The 23689-nt window shown below is 49.2% G+C and overlaps 1 protein-coding gene across 1 annotated transcript; it reads left to right on the forward strand.

Annotated features, from left to right (window-relative positions):
• Positions 1 to 368: 368 nt before the first annotated feature.
• Ubac1 (UBA domain containing 1) lies at positions 369 to 22471 on the forward strand. Its single transcript, XM_006980992.4, has 10 exons — positions 369 to 637; positions 5541 to 5661; positions 6821 to 6894; positions 11962 to 12069; positions 13366 to 13468; positions 13750 to 13858; positions 14802 to 15033; positions 15970 to 16056; positions 16846 to 16984; positions 21958 to 22471. Exons 1-10 carry the CDS (start codon positions 500 to 502, stop codon positions 22071 to 22073), a joined length of 1227 nt encoding a protein of 408 aa, XP_006981054.1. The 5' UTR covers positions 369 to 499; the 3' UTR covers positions 22074 to 22471.
• Positions 22472 to 23689: the final 1218 nt, after the last annotated feature.

The following is a 23689-nucleotide window of genomic DNA, read 5'->3' on the forward strand; positions in this document are numbered from 1 at the left end:
TGCCCTGACCGAGACGTTTTATATTTTTTCCTGCCAACTCTGAAATCGTGTGTGCTTAAGCTGTTGGTGCTGAAGGAAAGAGACGGATGGGGACCTGCCCGGCTTCACACATTCCTTGTTAAGAGGCCGAGAGCCCCCATGGGAACTACATCTCCCGGCATGCCTTGGCGCACTACGTATTTCCGGCGCAGCGGCGGCGGCTGCCGCGGAGCGCCTACCAAAAAAACCACAACTCCCGGCATACTCACGGGCGCACATTACGCACTTCCGGCGCGGCTGCGACAGCGCGCCCCCGGCGGCTACTGCGACGGCAGCCGCGGCAGCGAGGGGACAGCTCCGGCCCCTCCAGTGACGGGCGGCTAAGCCGACAGGAGCCGGGGCGGGGCGGCGGCGGCCAGCGAAGGAGCGCGCGGCGGCCCGGCCCCGCCCCTGGTCCTCCCGCCAGCCCCGGTGACCTTCACGGGTTCGGGCGGCGGGCGCAGGCTCGGGCGGCGGCGCGATGTTCGTGCAGGAGGAAAAGATCTTCGCGGGCAAGGTGCTTCGGCTGCACATCTGCTCAGCCGACGGCGCCGAGTGGCTGGAAGAGGCGACCGAGGACACGTCGGTGGAGAAGCTCAAGGAGAGTTGCCTCAAGCACGTAAGGCCAAGCCCCTTACGACCCAGTTCCACTTCTGCCTCCTACCTGGAAACCAGAAACCTGTCCCGGATTCCGCCCCAGAGTCCCATCTCCACATAGGCACCAGACTTTCACTTCCACCAGGGACCCGACCCTGGGGTCCCCCGTGCAGCCTGCAGCTCCCAGCCGTCGCTCCTCCGGGTCGGGGCAGCACCTCCCGCTCTCTTTCGGAGCGAGCTGCAAATCTAGGAGAGTCTGGCCCGGCTGATGGGCGAGCTTTCTTTAATTTCTGCAACATGCTGAGGTAGTGAAGGCAGCGGGTGAAGGGAGACTGGGAGAGAGAAAGCAAGGACTCATGGTTTTCTAGTATTAGGGCTTTTTGGATGTCGGGATGAGGTTTTTGTTTGACATTAGCTTTCCCCAGAAGCTGAGAAGTAACTAGATCCCTTTATTAAGAGAGCCCGCTCCTTGCCTGAGAGCCAGCTGCGAGGAGCCCCTGGCCTGGGCTTGGCTCTTAGCAGTAGTCACTTAAAATAGTCCTACCCTGGGACAAGTCCCTGGGCTTCTGTTTTCTGCTGGGGCAACGGTTGATTGAGTGGGAAGATCCAGGACTAGGTCTCCTCACCAGCAAGTGGCATTTGTAAAGTTTACTTACATGCAATGAGCTTTGTACTATAGTTAGCTTTTTAGTTTTAGGTAGTTAAGTCTTGGGACTAATTTTTGAAGCCTTTCTGCCTCTAAACTGCTCTCAGTTGAAAGGTGAGACAGGTGCCTGTTAAATCCTGGTGGCCCGTGGAAGCACTGTGCCTGACCCAGTTAGTGCCAGAATTTATGCTAAAGGTGGCCCCAACTTTTTAGTGGGGGATTCTGGAAAGTTAGGGATCTACAGTGGTAGGTTGTTTTAAAATGCAGCATTGAGTTGCCTCTAAAGACAGTCTTCAAATTTTTTAGCAGCTCTTTGGAAAGGATAGTTTAACATCTCCTTTGTGGAGTCAGTCTGTAATGTCAGACAGGCACCAGGAGATTTGGGTCAAGCCCCTTCTACATAGAGTAACCATGGGTCTTGGCTTCTGTGGTTCACCTCAAGGAGGCTAACATGGCCAAGGGCAAAATGTATTTAGACTGCTTTCTTGTTTTTCTTCTGAACAAGTCTCAGTGGTCTTGCTATCTAGAAAACTCACAGGCTTAGCACAAACTAAAAGGTTGGGGACTTCTTGGGCATCTAGACTGTTACCTAGCATTTGTCCTTGTCTGGTACTGTGCTGTGTACTCTACCACCTGGTTGGGTTCCTCAGGGCTAAGCTTGGAGTCACTCTAAAGCCAGTATAAGGATTGACAGAGTCGGTGAAAATGTGTTGTCAACTCCAAACCACATCAACATGGGATGTCCCCTCCATTGGTGTGGCGTTTTGCTTAACTCATTAATGGTGTGAATTTACATAATCAGCATGGCAATATTTTATGAAGAGAATGAGAAATGATTCACAAATGCTTACTAATAAATTTCAGGAGCAGTGGGGTAAATTAGGCAGCTGATTTTGATATGATGCTAATTATTAGTGATATTTAATATTCCAGTTGATATTGCAAGTTGTATCATTTTGAATTTGTTTGTCATTATCCTTCTTGAAATTGAGATTTTATTCTGCTCTGCATTCTCCAGGTATGAGGACTGAAGCAGCAGGGGACACAGCGTAATTAAATAACAGGACTAGAGAGCTGAGGCATCAGAACTGACCCACCTCCAGGTCCCATTGTCTAGGAGTCACAGAGCATTCATTAGAAGAGAGGGTTTTCTAGTTGTACCTGACTGTCTCTCTGGAAACCTGTTGGTGCACATCATATTGCTATCTTGACCTGATTTCCTTTCTCCTCATTCTCTTGTGCATACTTGTACTAGGGTTTTTTTTTTTTTTTTTTTTTTTTTTTTTTTTTAAACCATTATTTATTCTTCTTTCTTCTCTATCTGAGGGGTATGATATAATCTTTTAAACATTTTCTCGTACAGGGCACCTGGGAGTCTACCTTTGTATCCAGGAGGGGCTTGTTATTATAATTCTTAAGGAAATGGATTTGTTTTTTGCCTTTTTTGTTTTTTTGTCCAAAGTGACTTTTGTCCATGGTATTCCTCTGCTTCCATTGACAATGTCTGGGAATGGGACACAGTAAACCCTCTTTCCTAAAGGGGGTTAGTGGTAGTATGGTGTGATGGAGCTGAAGTATGGAGGGACCTTTTTGTGGTGCAAAGCACCTGGATGAAGCATAGAACTTCTCCCAAGGCTAAACTGTCCCAGGTCCTGTGAAGACTCAGGCCCAGTCATCTTTCTGTGATGTACAGTACCAGACATGAGCAGAAGCCAACGTCAGACATCTCTGGAATATGTGTATGTGAACATTTGTGGTGGTGTGACGACCTATGCTTATGTCTTGTTCCTGGTGTGCTGTTGACATGTTTTAGAATGCAGTTATTGTATTTTTTAAATTGTATTTCAGACTGTATTCTGAACTTGAAAAATCCATTAGGATTAGCTACAGATTTTAGAATTTCAAAGCAGCCCCCTTAGTATTTCTGGAAGCAGAATGGGTGTTATACTCTTTTAGCTGCTGTGACCAGGTACCACATAAAAGCTCTTAGGGGATGAGTTTATTTTGGTTCATGGTCTGAAGGACTACAGTTGTTTATGGGGGGAAGATGGCTCTGTGGCGTTGGGAGCTTGAGGCTGCTTGCTCTCATATCTTTGGATCATGAAACAGAGAGGGCAGTGCTGGCTCTCAGTTGGCTGTCTTCTTTTTATTCAGTCTGGGACTCCAACCCATATGATGGTGCCATCACATTCAGGATTGGTTTTCTTCCCCCTCACCTAATTCTCTGTGGAAAAGCCCTCAAAGTCACCCAGAAGTGTACCTTATTAATGCCTTAGGTGTCTTTTAATTATCAAACAGCCCTTTCTATGTTCAAGGGCAGTTGGTATTCTCTGCTTTATCACAGTGGTGAGTATGTAGGCTGCTGTAAGATAGATTCCATCTTATATATATGCCCTTTGGTCTTAAGAGCTTTGTGTGTGATGGTTCCCTCTTCAAAACTGTTTTCAATCTGAGACTGATGGAAGATTCTAGTATTCTAAAATTCCACGGTCTAGAGGGAAACACATGCTTCATTTTTTTTCTTCTCTTCTGGTTAGCAGCCATATGTACAGGGGCCCTTTGTTGAGTGTGTGCATCATGGTATCAAAGATCCTTCCAGAACATCCAGGAAGGCCTGAAGAACCTTGTGTCCCAAATGTGCTAGGTGGCCCATTCTGGGATGGACCAAAGCTTCCTCCAAGCCTGTGTCTTAGTTCCTTCCAGGTTTTAGAAAGTACTAGTGAGCCATCTCTTTGGGTTTCCTGGGCTTCTTCCTTTCTTAATCTAACACCAAGGGACCCATGGCAGCAAGAAAGAGTTATAGCCCTTAGCCTTGTTCTGCGTTTGGGGAAGGCCAGCAGCTGACTTGGTATGATGTGTGGTACCTGGGCCTGAGAAAGCTATGTGATGATGGGTAGTGGTGAACTTGTGGAAACTTGTATAAACTCAGGTGAGTATACCTGGTGTTGAACATACAGGCACAGTCATGTGGCAATGGCAGTGTGTTCTTGGTCTTTGTCTACTTGACAGGTAGAAGATGGTACGACCCAAAGGCAAGCAGGACTCTGTCGTTGGAAATGATGTGTTTGCATTCTGTTTGGGTGAATGCTGGAGCCTGGCTGAGATTGTGAGCTGTGTTTGCCGGCCTCTGCCTAAAGTCTGTAGTGAAAGATTGGAGGGGGTTGCACAAGCCTCCACTCAGTATGTGAAGTCACTTGTCATGAGGTAGCTTCTCTGGTCACCTGCGGGGTCCTTTTGGAGAGGCTGTCTTCCTCAGTACGTGGGATAGTTGGCTTTCCTAGTTCTGCCTGCCTCCTCTGCCTGGCACTCTTACTAGCTGTCTAGGGCCCTGGGGACACAGACACAGCTGTGAGCCCCTGACCTCCTGTAAGCTGCATCTGGAGTGTGGTTATTGCTTGGGCCCAAGGCAAAGCTGAGGCCAGTTGTGCACTGTGCTCTGCTGAGGACTTTGTGATATTCACTGGGCAGGTGTCACCTCCTTGCTGTCTTCTTTCTGTGCAGTTCCTCTGCCCTTCGTGGGTCTGCAGAAGAAGGAAAAGCGAATGAAGAAAGCAAAGGGATCTTTAGATACTCTGGACCACAGACATTTTCATCTAAGTCATTTGCCAGATCTTCCCAAACTAAAGTGATTTGGGTTGCAAGTGCTTATCAGTAAGATCTTGTGTTCCCAAGCTCTTAGCCATCCCAAGAGTTTACTGTGGACTGGTGATAAGCTTGAAGGCCTAGAGGGGTCAACGCTTGCTGACCTTTCACTCAGCTTTTTATCATGTGTGCAGATTCTTACTGTTCGGGGGAGATGGCTCAGTAAACTGTCTGCCTTACAAGCATGAGGACTTGGGTTTGGATCCCCAGCACCAATGTAAAGGCCAGTGCCAGCAGCACATTGTAATCGGGCATTGAGGTGGGGCAGGGGCAGGGCAAAGACTAGAGGATCTCTGGAACTCATTGGCCAAGTCACCAGAGATGAATTGATGAGCCAGGTTCAATGAGAGATGCTGTCTCAAAAAATAAAGTAGTTGAAGAAGACTCCCAACTTTAGCCTCTGGCTGTCATATGCTTGTGGACACACATACAGACACCCACGTGAAAATACATATATACACTATACGTATATACTATACACAGAGAGAGGGAAGGAGGGAGAGATACGGATAGACAGACAGACAGAGACAGAAGAAGCCTCAGTAATTCCAGGTGTGACTTGAAGTGTTAGGCTCTATGTTACTCTTATCATAATTCAATTCCTATTTATAGATCTGTGCCTTGATTCTTCCTCCAGGGTGCTCATGGGAGCTTAGAAGACCCCAAGAATGTAACCCACCATAAGTTAATACATGCTGCTTCAGAAAGGGTGCTGAGTGACACCAAAACTATCTTGGAAGAAAACATCCAGGACCAAGGTAAGGAGGCCTTGAGAGGCAGTATGCACAGAGCTTGGAGCCTCATCCCTGTGCCACCCACATGGTGCTTTTCTGAATTTAGAAAGAGCAGGAGAGCCAGATTGACTCTGGTTTTGTTTGTTTATTTTTTTTTAAAACTTTTTTATTAAAAGAAGTGTGGGTTTTGGTGTACTTGTGAAAAATAGCAAAAACCTAAACTGAACAACTAGCAGATATCTCAGAAGCCAAAAGAGAGTGTTATGTTTAATCCTGTTTTAAAGCAAAGCCAGATTCTGGAGCTCTGTGCCTTCCTTTTTGTGATGGAAGTGCTCATCACAGTGGCTGTTTCAGGGTCGAGTGAGAGAGACACCTCTGCTCTGCACATCCACTCCTTCATTCGTACTTGGCTCTGGGAGAAAATTTGTTGTCTGTATGTCATTCAAATGAGGATTTCAGGCTGTCATCTTTTGTGATGAGCTATGACCAAAGCTCAAAATGGAGTAGGAGGTGTGATCCCCATCACCCCCTTCCCCACCGCTACGGTGAACTGTGGACTGGCTATGGTTCAGGTTGTTTGGACTTTAGGTCAAGCTCTCTAGCCTCACAGATTTTTAGGGCCAAGCCCTTGAAAATAAGGACATCATGTGAGATGTCCACCAGTGCTCTGTATGGTTGTCACATGCTGTGCCCACCTCTGAAGCCACAGGTCATCTATGGTGACCCAGTGGCCATTCAGAGCTAAGGAGGAAGAGCTGGCTTGGCTTAGGAGGGACCCAGAGGAAACTCCTGCTTTCTGACATCAAGCATCTATCATTCTTGTGTGTTATGTGTATACATGTATGAATATTCATGTGGAAGTCTGGGGTTGACATCATTTTATTCATTGAGCCAAGGTTCTCTTGCTGAACCTAGAGCTTGTCTGTATGGCTATTCTGGCTAGCCAATTTGCTTTGGGGATTTTTCGTCTCTGCCTTCCAAGTACTACAGTTATGGATAGGCTACCATGCCCACCTTTCGTTTATGTGATTCTGGGGATCTGAACTCCAGTCCTCACTCTTGTATAGAAAGCCCTTAAACCACTGAGCCACCCCCCCCCATCCCCATCTGGTACCTTTTATGTCACTTATGGCTATAAAATGGTAACTGACTTCATATATGTAACTATTCGATTTTTTTCTAGATGTCTTGTTATTGATAAAAAAGCGTGCTCCTTCTCCACTTCCTAAGATGGCTGATGTCTCAGCAGAAGAAAAGGTAAGTTTCAGAGTTTGGAACTAGGGCTCTTCACTGGTAGGTGTCTCTTGTGCCTCAGACTTCAAAGTGCTTAATTTATTCCCTGGGCCTGTGTAGTCCCTCCACAACATGCGTGCTGTACGGGGTCCTTCATCATGGCCGAGCCTGGTGTCTGGTGACGGAGGAGCTGCCACTGGTCTGGAAGCAGTGGCGAGTGAGGACACCATCCTCAGTGGGTGCTCCCTCCTGTGCGCCTGTCTTTCCCTCCTCCCAGAAGAGTGATGTAGAAAGCTATAGCTAGGTATCTGCACACAAAGAGCAGGCATGCAGAGAGGTGACAAGCGGCTGTGCACCTGGGTTGGCCTGGGTGTTCTTGGCGTTGAGTTCAGTGTCCTGGAGTCCGTGGTCGAGGGTGATCTGTGGCTGTGCCTTCCCTTTACCTGGGGCCTAAGGAAACCCGTCCACTTTGTTGTTCATGTAGTGGCTGCTCCAGAGCCCAGCCTTCAGCAAGGTTCTCTTACGCAGTGTAGGATGCATCCTGGGGGTAGCCTGTCTCAACACCAGATTACACACTTGTGCCTGGTGGAGAGAAATGAGATTTTGAAGATTTTAAAAACGTTTTTATTTGTGTATTTGTGTTAGTCTGTGTGTTTCTTTGCCTGCAGAGGCCAGAGAGGATGTCTGATCCCCTGGAGCTGGAGTTACAGATGCTTGTGAGCCTCCTGATGTGGGTGCTAGGAACTGAACTTAGGTCCTGGGGAGGAGCAGCACGCGCTCTTGACTGCTGAGCCATCTCTCCAGTCCCAGGATGAGCAATTTTAAAGGACAGTCACCTTTGTTTAACCTTTTTCCAGTTTCAGGGGTCTGGACTTCCTTATATGTGCTCTGATGTGCCAGGGAGAGTGTTAATGTCAGGGAAGGATCAGGCTAACTCTTGGGCTGGATCCATGGCCTGATAGCAAGTGAGTTATTTTGGAGCCTCTTCTGAGGTCAAGGATATAGGAGAGTGCCTGGGCTTCACGCCCTGCTTATCTTTGGCCACCTGGCCGTGGTAGTGTGGGTGTGGGTACAGACAGGCAGCAAATGGGCAGGTTTCGTCAGACAGTTCCTAGGCCACCCCTGCTTTCCTAAGCTGATGGCAGAGCCCAGGTTACAGTTCTGAGCATTTAGACTTAAAGTCCCCGTAACTATTAAGAACATAGTTCTGACCATAAACTACGTGGCCTGCTTGCTTAGGGCACTTGCTTAGGGCGAGTACCTAGCTCGTAGTTTGCTGGAGCTGCATTGACATAGTACATAACTGCAAAGGGAAACATCACGGCATTATTTAAAATTCTAACAGTGCAGTTATTAAGAGTCAACGAGTACTACAAATCTAATAGAAAAGCATACTGGACTCACGTCTCCCAAAGGAAGTCGTCACTCATAACTCTAAGTGTTGGGGACAGATCCCGGCTGCCTTATGCTTCCCACTGCAGCCCACCTCTACTTCTGTCAGCTGTTATCCTTGGCAGTTCTCTTCCTGCTTTCTAGCTACTCTGCATTCATTGTTCCTTCTGCCGTTACCAACATTAGATTGTGGCTTCTTAGTGATAAGGATACAGCTCCCCTCCTAGCCTCCTTCCCTCCAGTGATAGTCGGCTATCACAAGGTTGGCTGAAGACTGGTTCGTGTTTGCTTACTGTCCTAGTTAGGGTTTCTGTTGCTGTGAAGAGACACCATGACCACAGCAACTCTTATAAAGGAAACATTTCACTGGGGCGGCTCACTTACACTTTCAGAGGTTCAGTCCGTTATCATCATGACGGGGAGCATGGCGGCAGGCAGACATGGTGCTGGAGCTGAGAGTGCTACGTCTTGCAGGCAACAGGAAGTCAACCGACAGTCACACTGAGGGAAGCTTGAGCAAAAGAGACCTCAAAGTCTGCCCCCACAGTGACACACTTCCTCCAACAAGGCCACCCCTACTTTAACAAGCCACATTCTAATAGTGCCACTCCCTTTGGTGGCCATTTTCTTTCAAACCACTCTACTTACTATTGTCAGTGAAGTATTCTTTTCTGCCAGAAGCACCGGTATTAAGATTTTTTGGCCTGGTACTGGTGCACGCCTTTAATCCCAGCACTCAGGGAGGTAGAGGCAGGCTGATGTCTGAGTTCGAAGCCAGCCTGGTCTACAGAGCAAGTTCTAGGACAGGCACAGCTAGGGAGGGGAAAAAAGGGGTTTTTTTTTTGTTGTTGTTTGTTGTAGGGCTAGGGAAGTGGCTTAGTGGTTGAGCACTTGTCTTGTGTGTCCAGGGCCTTGTGTGTAGTGTGAGTTGCTGCCCACTGTGCAGCCAGGTCTCTCCACTTTCTGTGCTGTATATTGAGTTCCTGTTGCTTCCTCTTGTTGCCACAGACCCCTCCTGAGCTTAGTTCTAAGGCTTGTGAGGACAGAAGGCTCAGCTGACTCCTGTTGTTCCTTTCAGAGGTTGTGGAAGGATGTGCTTCCCGTTGCTCTCATGCAGTTGACAGGATTCTGTCACTGCTGTTAGCTGGGGGCTACTCTCAGTTCCTGGGGACAGTTTGCCTGGCCTTCCATCTTCGCCAAAGAAGCAGAAATGTTTAGTGGTTGAACCCCCTTGCTGGAAAGAGTGGTATCCTTTGTAAGGGCTCTAGTAGCAGGGCAGAAAAATCATGGGCCTTTTCTGCATTCACCTGTGCCATGTGACGAAACCCGAGCCCGGGGCCGATCACTCCTGCTTACATCTTCGTGTCTTGCAGACTTAGGAACTGTTAGCAGGAAGCGTAGGGCTGACTCGTTCTCTTCTGCAGAATTTTCTTCTTGTCCTCCTTTGGTGTGTCACACTTGACCTCACTGTGACATAACACTAAGGAAACATGCTAGAGGAGGACGAATTTATTTGGATTTTACTTTTCAGGACTTTCAGTCAGGGTCAACTGGCTTCATTGCTTTAGGCTATAACAGTTGCCGAATCGTGGAGGAAGAGCATGGCAGACAGGAAGCCAAGAAGGATGACAGGATGAGTCAGGACAAGATAATACTCTTTAAAAGACACATCTTCAGCTGGGCAATGGTGGCGCACGCCTTTAATCCCAGCACTCAGGAGGCAGAGGCAGGCAGATTTGTGAGTTTGAGGCCAGCCTGGTCTACAGAGCAAATTTCAGGACATCCAGGGCTACACAGGGAAAAACCTGTCTCAAAAAACAGAGCAAAAGGATACACCTTTCAGTACCCACTTCCTCTATGCAGGCCTTGCCTTCCACAGTCCAGCCATCTCCCTGCTTACACTTTGAAGCCATTAATGGATGAAATCATTGATTAGGTCACAGCCCCGAAGAGCTAATTCTCTTTGGAAACATCCTCTCAGGCATGCCACAGGTGTGCTCTACTAACTTCTGTGTCTCAGTCCACAGTGGACAGTGAAGATCAATGTCACAGGGCCAGGTGGAACAACGTGACTGCATCTTGGTTTCCAGGCTTGGCATTCCACATCTGACCTGAACTGACAGTTTTATTCTTGGCCTTCTATGAGCACCTCTTTTCCCTGTTCTGTCTGTCTGTCTGAAACCTGGCATCTGTGCCCTGAGGAATTGTGGAATTTGATTATGTACTCTGAAGCAGACTTTTCCCAGATTCTGGAGAGTCAGGTGTTTGAATTCTAGAAATTTGCTTCTGGATCTTTTTTATATTTTGAGACAGGGCCTTGCTAGCTTGTACTTCTTATTTTTTTCATAGACAGGGTTTCTCTGTGTAACAACAGTCCTGAAACTCACTCTATAGACCAGGCTGCCTTGAACTCACTGAGATCTGTCTGCCTGTGCCTCCCAAGTACTGTTATTAAAGGCATGCTCCACCACCACCTGGCTCTAGCTTGTACTTCTATGTAGACTAGGCTGGCTTTGAACTATTGGAGATGTTCCTACTCCAGCCTCCCAAGTGGTATTACCAATGTGTGCCACCACGCTTGTTTTTTTTTTTTTTATTGTTCTTGATAATTTCTTTCTCTGCAGCTCTTGTTGGCTGGCTTGATGGGCTTGCATCCTGTGGATTTCTTTGACCATATCTTCTAACCATTCTGTAGCCCCTTTACCTGGCTGTTTTGGCTCTTGCTGGTGGCACCCTGGTGTGCACATGCTGGGTTGGTGTGGCTTTGGGTTGCTGGTAGCAAGATGCCCTCTTCTCTTACCTGCTCCTCCTCCTCACTACTTCTTATTCCCCTAACCTTGAGAGCCCTGGAAGCTTGCAGTGCTTTGTGCCTAGATGGTCTGTGCCAGCTGCTGAATTCCCTGGGGCAGAGGCCTTCTTGCACCCTTCCTGCTCCAGTCCTGCTGTTGTGGTTGGCATGCTGACCGTTGGAGTCGCTGGGGTGAACAAGAAGCAAAGCAGTAGCAGGGTGCAGGAAGGTCCCCTTCCCCTTTCCCCCTCTCTGCAGTGCGGCCTCTCACTCTAGGCTCTCGGGTTTCACCAGACTGTTGTTGGCCAAGGCCAGTGAGGCACAAGTAGTGGTTCTTGGGTCCCCAACCTCCCTTTTCTGACACCAGTATCCCGATGCCCTTCAGTAGGTTGATATGGCCTGATCTTAGTAGGTTATGTTCTATGGGCTCTTGGCATTAACTATGGCCCCAATCCACCCTTTGTGTGCCTTCCCATACCTTCTGAACTTGCCGAGTGCTACTCCCTCTGCTGTTTGGTTTACTCTCCTGTCTTCCTTATCTGTGAGCCTCTGCCACCTTCGTACTTGACTTCATTCATGGAGGCTTGGGAGGCCTCCGGGCTTCACTGCAGCCATTGCTTCCTCTAGAGGACTCTGCCCTAGACCCACCAAAGTACCACAGGACTGCCACTCAGCAGCGCCAGCCTCTGTCTTCACCTGCATATGCTTTATAGCAGGTGTGATCATGCCCTAAGCATCTTGTTAGTCGTCTGCTTCCTATGCTGTGCCTAGAACTTTCCAGAATCTTCTAGCCTAAGGGGATCTCAGCTAACACTTAGGTTACTGTTCTCCTCCCTGTGGGCTGTCGGTCCAGATTCATTGTTATACTCCTCATGTTCCTTCTTTTCTGACTTGAATCATTTTCTCTGCAGAAGAAGCAAGAGCAAAAGGCTCCAGACAAAGATGCTATCCTCCGAGCAACAGCCAACCTGCCTGCCTGTAGCACAGACCGGACTGCAGTCCAGACCACCATGAGAGACGTGAGTACCTGCCTAGTGTGGGGCTGCGGGCATGTCCTCTGGGGCAGCAAGACGCTTAGGGTTGGCGTCATGACTGGCATATGCTTATGGTCCTGGCATTTAGGAGACTGAGGCAGGAGGATGGCCTGAGCTCAGGTTTGAGGCTAGCTTAGATGTTATAGTTACCCCCCCCCCCCCAAAAAAAAAAAAGAAGACTCTGAAATAGACTATTCAGGAACTCTTTACTACCTTTGAACTGTTCCATAAGTTACAATTTTTTTTTTCAACTACAAAGTTGACAAGATAACTGTAGCACTGGACAGACAGACAGCTATAGAGAAATGCAGTGGCTTTGCTCTAAATACAACAAAGCTTTTAGGGAGGAGTGTGAGCTCCCCAATTACTTTGAACAAGAAAACTAAGTTAAAGTCAAAAGCCTGCAGCATGCTTACGTGGGCTAGTCGATGATAAAATATGCTTGTGTATGCAGGAGTCGGGGAAAGTGGCCAGCATTTAACTTTTATCAGTTCTGGATCCATATTGGCACTGTTGGGAACTAAACCTCTTTGGGGTCTTTTTTTGAAGTGTTCCATTTGATAAGAGCTTTGTAATTCTTCTGCACTGACTGCTACATGTGTCCGTCCCTTCCTGGTTTCTGTGGGTCCAACCCTGGACAGGGTCTCAGGGGGCTTTAAGCTTGTGATAGCCCATCTCCAGACCCAGTACCAGGCAGGGGGTGGGGGTGGGAAGTGGGGGATGTCTCTGATCTCACCAGTCTAGGTTGTTTTTTTTTTTTTTTTTTTTTTTCTGGTTTTTCGAGACAGGGTTTCTCTATGTAGCTTTGCGCCTTTCCTGGAACTTATTTGGTAGCCCAGGCTGGCCTCAAACTCACAGAGATCCGCCTGCCTCTGCCTCCCAAGTGCTGGGATTAAAGGCGTGCGCCACCACCAACTGGCCCAGTCTAGGGTTTTTGTTTGTTATTGAGACAGGGTCTCACTATGTAGAGCAGGCTGACCTTGGATTCACAGGTGTCTGTCTGCCTCTGCCTTCCCAGTGCCAGGATTAAAAGTGAGGGCCAAAGTGCCCTCATAGATTGGAGGGCCATGTCCAGGGTAGGGTTGCAGATCTAATTAGGTTTGTTGGACCTTCATAGAAATGATCATTTTTTTCTTTTCTTTTTGAGACAGGGTTTCACTGTATAGCTTAGGTTGGGCTCAAACTCCCAGCAATCTTCCTGCCTCAGCCTTGCCAGAGCAAGGATTACAGGTGTGCGTCACTTGCCAGGCATGATCTCTTTCTTCATTCATTCTACCGCAGTTCCAGACCGAACTCCGCAAGATCCTGGTGTCTCTCATTGAGGTGGCACAGAAGCTGTTAGCACTGAATCCCGACGCCGTTGAATTGTTTAAGAAGGCAAATGGTATGAGTGGGTCCTAGCCTGTACCCGCCAGCTATCTGCCCAAGCCTCAGAATGTGTCCCCAGCCCCCACACTCAAAACAGGTTCTGCTTTCCGGTGATGGGGGGCTGGGGGAGCGGGGAGCTCTGGCCTGTTGTGAGGTCATTCCCTGTGTGTGTGTAAGAGCTGATGTTAGGGCTCGAGTTTTCTGTGGCATCAGTAATTGCCAGGAGCCTTTGCAGATGAGGCTGTGGGGCTTCAACCTAGGAGTCTCCTCATGGCAGGTCTTCTCTCTTTTTCTCAGCTATGCTGGATGAAGATGAGGATGAGCGAGTGGATGAGACTGCCCTGCGGCAGCTCACAGAGATGGGCTTTCCTGAGAGCAGGGCCTCGAAGGCCCTCCGGCTGAACCAGTAAGCTTTCTCTCTTCCCTTGTTGGAGCTGGGCCTGGGCTTCTCTGCGATCCCCCTCCCAAACTCTGGTGGAGGCATACCTTTTTTTAAAAGATTTATTTTAAATTTTTATTTGTCTGTGTATGTGTGTGCGCGCGCGCACACACCCTGTGCATGCATGCCCATAGAAGCCAGAAGAGGGAGTTGCATCTCCTGGAGCTGGAGATACAGACTCTTGTGAGCTGCCTGACATGGGTGCTGGGAAGCAAACCCAGGTCCTCTGGAAGAGCAGTATGAGCTCTTCATCTTAAACAATGAGCTGTCTCTCCAGCCTCCAAGTCATTTCTAATATGTGTGTTTTAAAAGACACACCTTATTGTTGTGCCTCAGAAGTAGTTTATGATCTTTTTGGTGTGTGTGTGTGTGTGTGTGTGTGTGTTGAGGGTCTCTTGTTCCCTATACTGGTCTTGAACTCCTGGACTCATGCAATCTTCCTGCCTCAGACTCCTGAGTAGCTGGCACTGAAGGTGTGACCCACCGTACCTGGCTGTTGGGAGAGTTAAACATTCGTCTGTAGATGTGCTCTGCATCCTCAAATTAGGAGAGCTCTAAGCCAGACCTGCCCTGGCAGGGCAGGAGCCCTTTGTTGGTCTTGCATTTCTGGTTTCAGTTACTTACTCAGATCCCATATGAAAACTGTAGACCAGAGCTGGTCAACGGCTGTTCTCTGTGCTGTGGACCTGGGGCCTACGCTCCTTTGTCCCTGTTTTGGGCACATGTCTGTGTGTGCCTTGTTGGGTCTTGGGAGTTTGAGGCAAGGGCTCTGTGGAAGTTTCCATCCCAAGAGATCATCTGCCGCTGTTGCTGCTGCTGTTCTTGCTGTCTTTGTTGAAAGCACATGGGACAGGAAAGTCTCCAGTGACCGTTCTGGGGATGCTGAGGAGAATCTCTTGTCCCCTTTCAGCATGTCAGTGCCTCAGGCCATGGAATGGTTAATTGAACACTCGGAAGATCCAGCGATTGACACACCTCTTCCAGGCCATGCCTCCCAAACAGGGGCAGGTGCTGCAGCTCCCACCTCCACCTCCCATGAAGCTGCTGCGGGAACTAGTGCTGGAGAAGAGGAGGCCCGAGATGAGCTCACAGAAATCTTCAAGAAGATCCGCAGGAAAAGGGAATTCCGAGCCGATGCTCGGGTATGTGATGGGGGCCTCAGCATGTGGTTGGCTTTGTGGTTGTGTTGTACAAGGAAGCGGGACACCTGGAGTCTGGGTGGGAGTCCCCATTTAGGCCTGGCAGATCCTCAAATATATATAATATATATAATATACAATATGTGTATAATATCACATACACAGTCTGTGCTTTTTTCTGCTCAGTGACATCTCCTGAACACTGAGTATGCAAGCTTCCATCTGCTACATGTATGCTGCTGCCCCTGTTGCTGTGGCCTTTGGCCTGGGTGGGCAGTGTCCAGAGAGCTGGAGGAGCATCTTGTGCGCTGGCAGGGAGTGGGAGTGCGGGATGCTGGTTGGCTCCTGGATCAGGACCCAGGATCTAGGATACCTGTCTGCCTTCCATCAGCTGCCACAAGTGCACACTTCTGGCCCCACCTTGTCATCACCACAGGTTGATCTTTCTGGCCTCTGTGTTCCTTATTCCCTCTCCTGTTCTTTGCAGCAGTTTTAATCCCTCCTTGGCCTTCACTTTCTTCAGGTTACAGATCTGCCCACTCAGGGCACGAGCTCCTTGCTCTCCAGATTTTGGCGTCATCTGTGGCTCATATTTTCCTTAGCAATCCTATTGGCCAGGTTGAGAGTTCTAAAGATAAACGGGGCTTTACTTCTGCAGGGTGAGGAAAACTGCCAGCTGGGGCCTGTGTTTAGTCCGTTGTCCTGGTGCAGTCCTGGGCGGCACCAATTGCACTGCCAGGGCCCTGACTTCTATCCTTGGCTGTAAAGACGAAACATCTCCTGGCTTTAGGCAAGGGTCCCAGTGCCCTTTCCTAGCTCACGTGTGCCAAATGCTATCCACTGCCTGTGACTGACAGACACCTGCACTGCGCCGTGGTGTGCTCCTTGGTGGGCAGTGTGCCCCGGTGAGGTGCTGACCAGCTTGTTCTTCCTACTTAGGCTGTCATTTCGCTGATGGAGATGGGCTTTGATGAGAAGGAAGTGATGGATGCACTCCGAGTGAACAACAACCAGCAGAATGCCGCTGTGAGTGCCAGTGATGCACGCTGAACATCTCAGGTCGCCTTTACCTTGCGTGCATGCATTAGGAAGGTTCCTTGTAGGGATTTCCACACAGAGTTGGTGATGGCACTTTTTATGTGAACTACTAGGGAAGCTATTTCAAACAGAAACTCAGAAAATCCTGGACCCACAATGCTTTTTGTGTACACATTCTGTGGGTTATTAACTCTTAAGATGGAAGTCCATAGGATGGGTGTGGTAGCTCATGCCTTCAGTCTCAGTACTTGGGTAGCAGAGGCAGGCGGATCTCTGAGTTTGAGGCCAGCCAGGGCTACATAGAGAAACGTCTTGAAGAAACAAAACAAACAGCAAAGATTGAATACCATGCCATGAACACATAGCAGCTACAGACAGGCTCTCTGTCCAGGGAGGACTGTGTCATGGGCCTGTGACCTCCCCACTTGTGTGTGGAGTTGAGCCTCAGACAACTGAGCCCCACACAGTTCTGGATCCAGACTTCGAGGCTCATTGGCTGTGGTGAGATACTGTCATACTGGGTTCCCGCAGGTAAAGTAAAGTGTTGTGACCAGGGCCGTGTCAGTGATCAAACTGAACTGCAGTGCCAGGTCTGCTAAGACAGCTGCATTGATCCTTCCTCCTTCTGTCTCTTTGCTGGCTGAATGTGGACCAGGTCTGTTCACGTTGGGGCCCCTTCCTGGCGTTGCAGCAGTGGGAGCTTGTGGAGAACCACACAAAAGGGACAGGTGCTTTGAGAAGGGACTAACAGCTGCTCCGATATTCTTGGGTTTTTAGTGTGAATGGCTGCTAGGGGACCGGAAGCCATCCCCTGAGGAGTTGGACCAGGGCATCGATCCCAATAGCCCTCTCTTTCAAGCCATCCTGGACAACCCAGTGGTGCAGCTGGGTTTGACAAACCCTAAGACATTGCTAGGTATGTGTGTCTCCGTAGGCCAGCTTGGGTAGGGGACACATGGCGGGTGGGTTCCCTGCACAAGACACAGGTACTAGAGAGATGGTCTGGGCACTAGTGTGCTCTGCAGGTTGGCTTCTACAAGGCAATTTAGGCATTTTGGCTATGCTTCTGGAAGCCTGGTCCCTGTAAGTCGGGCTCTTTCTTGGTGGGATGGGCCTCTGCAGAGGGGGACGTGAGGAGAGCAGAGCAGTGGCCTGCATGGGGAGAAGAGATGAGGAGATGGTGTGTTTCGGCTTTTGCTTATTATAAGGCACTTCTCTGATGATTCTTTTTATTTGTGATATATATTTATATATTAAAAATCCACCTGTCTCAAAAAACTGGAAAAAAAAAAAAAGAGAGAAAGAAAAAAAATCCACATAATGGGGCTAGTAAGATGGCTTAGTGGGTAAGAGTGTTGGCTGCCAAGCCTGAGTTAGAGCCCTGGAAATCACGTGGTGAAAGGTGAGAACTGACTTCTGCTTGTACACTGTGGCATGTGCATGTCCCCCTAAATAAATAAATAAATGCCCAAAATAGAAATAAGATCTAAGTTTGTACCTTTAAAAAGTATGGAGCTAAATAGCTCTGCGTATGCCCTTCATTTGTAGATAGTAGTTGGCCAGTTGTAGTGGCCATGCCTGTAGTCTTAGCACTTGCAAGGCAGAGGCAGGAGAATGGAGCGGCTAAGGCCAGCCTGGCTGTATTGCAAGGCCCTGTTGCAGCCTCTCTCCACCCAGCAGTCATCCTCAGTGTCCACAGTACTGGTTCCAGGGAGTGTGTGCAGACACTCCGGTCTCATAATGGAGCATAGAAACTGATGTGGCTTACACCTGCAATCCCAGAGAAGGACAGAGTTCCAGGCTAGCCTGAGCTAAGAGTGAGACTTGGTCTCAAAGAAACAACAGAAAAGGCACAGTATTGCTTCTACTCTCTAGATTCCTTTTGACTTCTAATGTAACATGAATGCCAGGAGAGTGGCTGTGATTCTGAATTGTTCGGGGATGATGACAAGATGAAAAGTCCGTATGTGTTTGCGTACATGCACATTTTTTCTTGAAGTTTTGTGTTTGTTTGCTTGTTTTTTTTTTTTTTTTTTTTTTTAATTGGAGACAGGGTCTGTCTATGTAGACTCCTGAATCAAGGTGGGCCTTTCCTCAGAGTTTTAGTCCTGTGGGCGCAGAGTTGACCATCCAGCCCCTGCTTCCTCTGAGCCTTCACGTGCCATCCCCACATATCACCCAGTCCCCTGATGCAAGAGTGGCCGTGACCCTGGGGACCTGTCCTTCCTTGGCTTTCCTCTAGGATTCAGCCATTCCTGTGCACATTGTCGGTCTCTCACTTGTCCTTTTCGGCCACGTCTGTGCTTACGGCCGTATGAGGTGTGCTATTCCATGTGCTATTCCAGAGGTGACTGTACCCTGCTGTTCAGTGGTGCAGGGGTCATTTCCTTACATGCAGGAGCTTGCACCTGTCTCTCAGTGTACACGGGCTCCTGTGGGTGGGGCTTCCAGTGCTAGGGGCGAGCTCAGAGAAGGCCCTAAGTGTGCCTGTGCCCTCTGGTCTCAGGTGGAGTTCAGCAGCAGTGTGTGACGTCACAGGGGCCTCTCTGTCTCTCCCTTGGAGGTTCTTCTTTTCCTCTTGTTGAGGAAGTTCTTCACATTCTGAACACAGGCCCTTCCCAGCTTATTGTGTGTGTCGTCCCATTTCTGGTTTCCTATCAAGAGCTTTTGGGAACAGAAGTCCTCTGATCCTTGAACTTGAAAGCTGCCTGTTAGCTGTTATGTTCAGAAAGACATTTCTCTACAGTTGTTGGAGAGTTTTGAATTTTCTTTAAGTCCGTCATTTAGCTGTGTGTGTGTGTGTGTGTGTGTGTGTGTGTGTGTGCGTGCGCGCGCGCGCGCGCACACTGGGGTCCAGGGCCTGGCATGCTAAGTACACTATGACCGAGCTTTCTTTTCATATGTCATTGTGGCTCTTACTGCATGGAGATTAGTGTGTTTTAAGATACATTTGGTCAGATAAAAGAAGCTCTCCCAGCCGGTGGTGGCACACACCTTTAATCCCAGCACTCGGGAGGCAGAGGCAGGTGGATCTCTGTGAGTTCGAGGCCAGCCTGGTTTACAGAGCGAGTTCCAGAACAGGCTCCAAAGCTGCACAGAGAAACCCTGTCTCAAAAAAGAAGGAGCTCCCCCTCATTTTAGGTACTAGGTGTTTCGTCTTGTCTTTTTAGACGATCGCATATATTAGCTGGTGTCACTTCTTTCTTCCTTTTCTGAAATAAGCCACCCAGAGTAAGCACCCTTAGTCTGCACCTGGTGGGGTCTCCAGCAGGGCAGGACCCGGCTACGTAGACGGCTGCTCACAGCAGCAGCAGCAACAGCCTGTTCACAGGGCAGAGCATTGGCAGCCTGCATAACAGGACTGAGTTGACCGCAGAGGTGACACATGGCTCTCAGCCACGCCTGCACCGCCCACTGGTGCCATCCATGCAGTACTCCTGGGAAGGTCCACAGCAGCCAGGGTGGCCTGCTTGAGCCATCCTCTGCAGGGATCATGCACTCTCTCAGACTCTAGTTAGATATTTTTGATAATGTTTAATAGTAAAATGAAAACTACCTTGGGCTGGCAAGATGGCTCGGTGACTAAAGATACTTGCCACCAAATCTGACAGCTTGAGGTCAATCCCGGAACTCAGCGTAGGAGAAAACCAGCGTCTTCAAATTGTCGTCGACTTCCCTGCACACTGAGGCATGCCCTCCCAGGAGATAAAGAAATTAACTTTATAAAATAAGCAATCCCCAAACCCCTGACCTTTATGTTTTAGCAGAAACATGTTAGTTTTAGAAACTTTGTAAGTAGGAGTCACCTTGACCCCTGTGGTGGGTGTCGTTCTGGCTTCTGTTTTTCAGGTCTTGCTGCCTTGCTTGCTGTGAAGCTTAGGCTGGCCGCAAACCTGTACTGTCCACCCACCTTAGCCTTCCGTGTGCTAGGCGTGTGCCACTGGGCCTGGCTTCTGAGCATCCGGGTGTCTGTGCTGGGGGGCCAGTGGTGCTGCAGGACTGCTGTGTGACTCTTGCTAACACGCCGCGCTGGGTTCTTGGTTCTCCTTACCATCTGAGACAGAGTTGGTGAATGCATAGCAGTCGGTTCTCTGGATGCACTGTGTTATTTGACAGTATGGCTCCCTGTTTCTGGTCACTTAAATTGCTTTCTGTCTGACTGCAGTAGGGCCCGCCTTTCTTGTGCATCACGCCTTTCTTGTGCCCTGTACTCTGGGTGCAGCTCATATTTCCCAAGAATGAGCAGTGTCGGATGACTAAGTCAGAGGCTGGGCATCTGGGCTCTTGCTTGTCTTGTCTGCCCACTCTCCCTTCTACCATTGCCACCAACTGTGAAAACACCTACATCCTCCATTGCCGAAGGCCTGATTGCTTAACCATCTGAGAACTGTCTTAGCATGGTGGAATACCGTGTGTTGGCGGTCTGCATCCCTTCTTTTATGTATTGCCCTTGAATATTGAGCATCTGTTTTTCAGTTGTGACACTCATTTTAGACCAGTGTGTGTGTGCAAAGAACACTTGCCCGTTGCTACCTGGTGCAGACTTTTCAGATGCCCCTTAATCCTGTAGGGTCACTGTGTATCTACATGTGTATGTATTCCTGTGTGTGCAGATAAACACGCGTCTGTGCCTGTGATGCTGGAGGTCAACCTTAGGTGTCATTCCTCAGCTACCCACCAGATGTGTTATTTATGTGTGTGTGCAGGCATGCATGGGCATGTGGAGGTCAGAGGGCAGTTTTCAGAGTTAGTTTTTCACTTCCACCTGTGTGTCCTTGGGATTGAACTCAGGTCATCAGACTTAGTGGCAAACTCCTTACCTGCTAAGCCATTTTGCCAGCTCCCATTTTGTTTTTTGAGACAAGGTCCTTCATTGATGTGGAAAGTGCTGAGTAGGTTAGGCTGGCTAGCTAGTAAGCCCCAGGCTCCTCCTGTCTCCACCTCCCTAGTACTGGGATTACAAGTGTGTGTTGTCATAGCCCGCTTTTTATATGGGTGCTGGCGATGATTAATCAGGTCCTCAGTCGTACGTGACAAACGCTTTTATCCACTGAGCCATCTCCCCAGTCATAATTTCGTGAAACTGTAGAAAGTCAAAGTTTGTCAGGCAGTGGTAGCACACACTTTTAATCCTAGCACTCTGGGAGGCAGAGGCAGGTCTAAACTGGAGGCCAGCCTGGTCAACAGAGTGAGTTCCAGGACAGCTAGGACTACACAGAAAACCCTGTCTCGAGAAAACCAAAGTTTTCATTTCGAAGAAATGCCTTGTTACATATTTATTTTTATGGTTTAGTGATGGAGCTGGGGCCTGTGTGTGCTGAGCAAAGGATGACTGTTGAGCTGTCCTCCAGCCTTCCGTGACATGTTCACTGTGCTTGAACATGGAGGCTTTTCCAAGCCGATGGTGTTAGATCTGCTGGAGCACATCAGCACAAAGGGTTATGCACATGGCCATTTCCTGTGGTGTCTGGAAGGAGGGTTGCGGGCTGACTTTTGAGTCTTACTGGTGGCTTTCCAGAGTTGAGGTGCTGTGAGCTCAGGCTCTTGACTCCCCACTGGTGGCCGATGAGCTGGGGCACTTAAGCATACACGCAGTTCATGGCTTTGTCAAGGGTGGAAGAAAGGGCAGCCACCACCCTGCTGATGGGCCGTGGTCAGGAGTGCTGTGATCCCATAGACAGTCTACCTCCCTGCCGATGGCTCCTGAGGTCTGTCTTCCATTCTCAGATCTGTTTGGTCAACAGCTGTGGTTGGCTCTTAAGGGTGAGTGCCAGGGTCAGCGGTAAGCTCTTCATGTCCCTCCCCCTTTCACTACAGGGCCACTGAGAAAGGCTCAGTGTGCTCATTGGTGTCTGGGAGCTGCCACTCAGCTCTGCTGTCTTCCCACAGCGTTTGAAGACATGCTGGAGAACCCACTTAACAGCACACAGTGGATGAACGACCCGGAGACGGGCCCTGTCATGCTGCAGATCTCTAGAATCTTCCAGACACTGAATCGCACGTAGGTGGTGCCTACTGTGCTCCTTGGTGTGCGGCCTCAGCAGCCTCCGAGGCAGTGGGCACAGGGCCCAGCTGGAATCTTGCCTAGATCACAGCTGCGGTGACTCTCCTTCCCTGACCTTACTGCTTCTCAGCGTCTGCCACGTGTTTGAAAGCTGCGGTCCCAGCTCTGACAGGTGTTTACAGGAAGTGGCTGTCCGCTGGGAAGAGGACCGACTGCTGCCCCACCCTCCAGATGCTCTGCTGGGCTCCTGAAGTGCTACTTGAATTGACCCTTAGCTGTCTGCTTGTGGAGCCCACTGTATTTTAAAGAAGGCATGTTCTGATCCAAAGTGTTATGTCAAGTGTGCTAATTTAACCAGAGTGACTCACAGATGACTTTAATAAATAAACCCTTTTCCTATTTTCAGTTGTGTTACTCCGCGGTAGCAAGGACATCACGTGTGTCCCCTAGGCCTGTGCATCTGCCTCTGCCCAGAGCGGTGTCAGTGCCATCCTAGAACTTACTCCGTAGACCAGGCTGGCCTTGAACTCAGAGATCCATCTGCCTCTGCCTCTGCCTCCTGAGTGCTGGGATTAAAGGTGTGCGCCACCACCGCCTGGCAGCATTTTTTTTTTAATGTCTCTGACTCATCTTGCTGGCCCATGAAGGAGTCCCTTCCTGTGACCCCTGCTCAGTGTTACTGTGTAAAACATTAGTTCTCAAGTGTGTTTAGTGTCTTTATGAAGCAGTCACACCTGCCTGACTTCCCCCTCCGAGGTGAGCTGTAGACAGCTGCAGCCTTGGCACTCAGCCTGTTGCGGAAACGTCTAAGCACTTGTCTCTAGGTGCTGGGGAAGCGCCTCGGTGGGTGAAGTGCTTGCTGCAGAAGTGTGAGGACCCGAGGCTGAATTCCCAGCACCCATGTGAGAAGCGGGCATGGTGGCGCACACCTGTAACCCCAGTGTTTGGTAAGTGGCGTTTTGATCCTCGAGGCTACAATGAGCAGGAAAGTGATAGAGGAGGTACACACAAGACACACTGCACCGCTGCAGTCCCACGCCAGGGCTCTGCCTGTCTGCCTCGTGAGTCGAAGTGTCAGGCATCAGAAGCTCCGAGGGAGGATGGAGAGATGGCACAGTGCCTAAGAGCACTCGCTCTTCTGGCAGAGGACTCAAGGTTAATTCCCAGCATCCACATTGGGTGGCTCACAACCACCTGCCTGACTCCAACCCCAGCTCCAGGTCTGGTTCCCTCTTCTAGCCTCCGCATACACATCCAAATAAAAATAAAGGGGCTCTGGAGGCCATGGGCGTATCCTATACTTGAGGATAGGTCCTGATGCTCTGGGCCTTAGTCCATGATATCTCTCTCTGTCTCTGTCTGTCTATCTCTGTGTGTGTGTGTGTGTGTGTGTGTGTGTGTGTGTGTGTGTGTTTTCTACAACACAAATGTCCTTGGAATGACCAAGTAGACAAGCAGCTGTGCCCATGTGACAGCTTGAGAGACTAACACAAACTGGCTCTGGAAAGGGGTCTTCATTGGAGAGAAAGGATTTCCTGTTCTGTTTTTTGTCTTTTTTGGTTTGTTTTGTTTTTTTCTTGAGACAGGGTTTCTCTGTGTAGCCCTGGATGTCCTGGA

The sequence above is a fragment of the Peromyscus maniculatus genome, chromosome 4 (genome assembly GCF_049852395.1).
Source record: "Peromyscus maniculatus bairdii isolate BWxNUB_F1_BW_parent chromosome 4, HU_Pman_BW_mat_3.1, whole genome shotgun sequence".
In the NCBI taxonomy this organism is placed as follows: domain Eukaryota; kingdom Metazoa; phylum Chordata; class Mammalia; order Rodentia; family Cricetidae; genus Peromyscus; species Peromyscus maniculatus.

Coding starts and splice junctions, on each gene's coding strand:
- Ubac1 (XM_006980992.4), top strand. CDS start 500: ATGTTCGTGCAGGAGGAAAAGATCTTCGCGGGCAAGGTGCTTCGGCTG. Junction 5,662..6,820: donor AGAAAACATCCAGGACCAAG/GTAAGGAGGCCT, acceptor ATTTTTTTCTAG/ATGTCTTGTTATTGATAAAA. Junction 13,469..13,749: donor ATTGTTTAAGAAGGCAAATG/GTATGAGTGGGT, acceptor TCTTTTTCTCAG/CTATGCTGGATGAAGATGAG.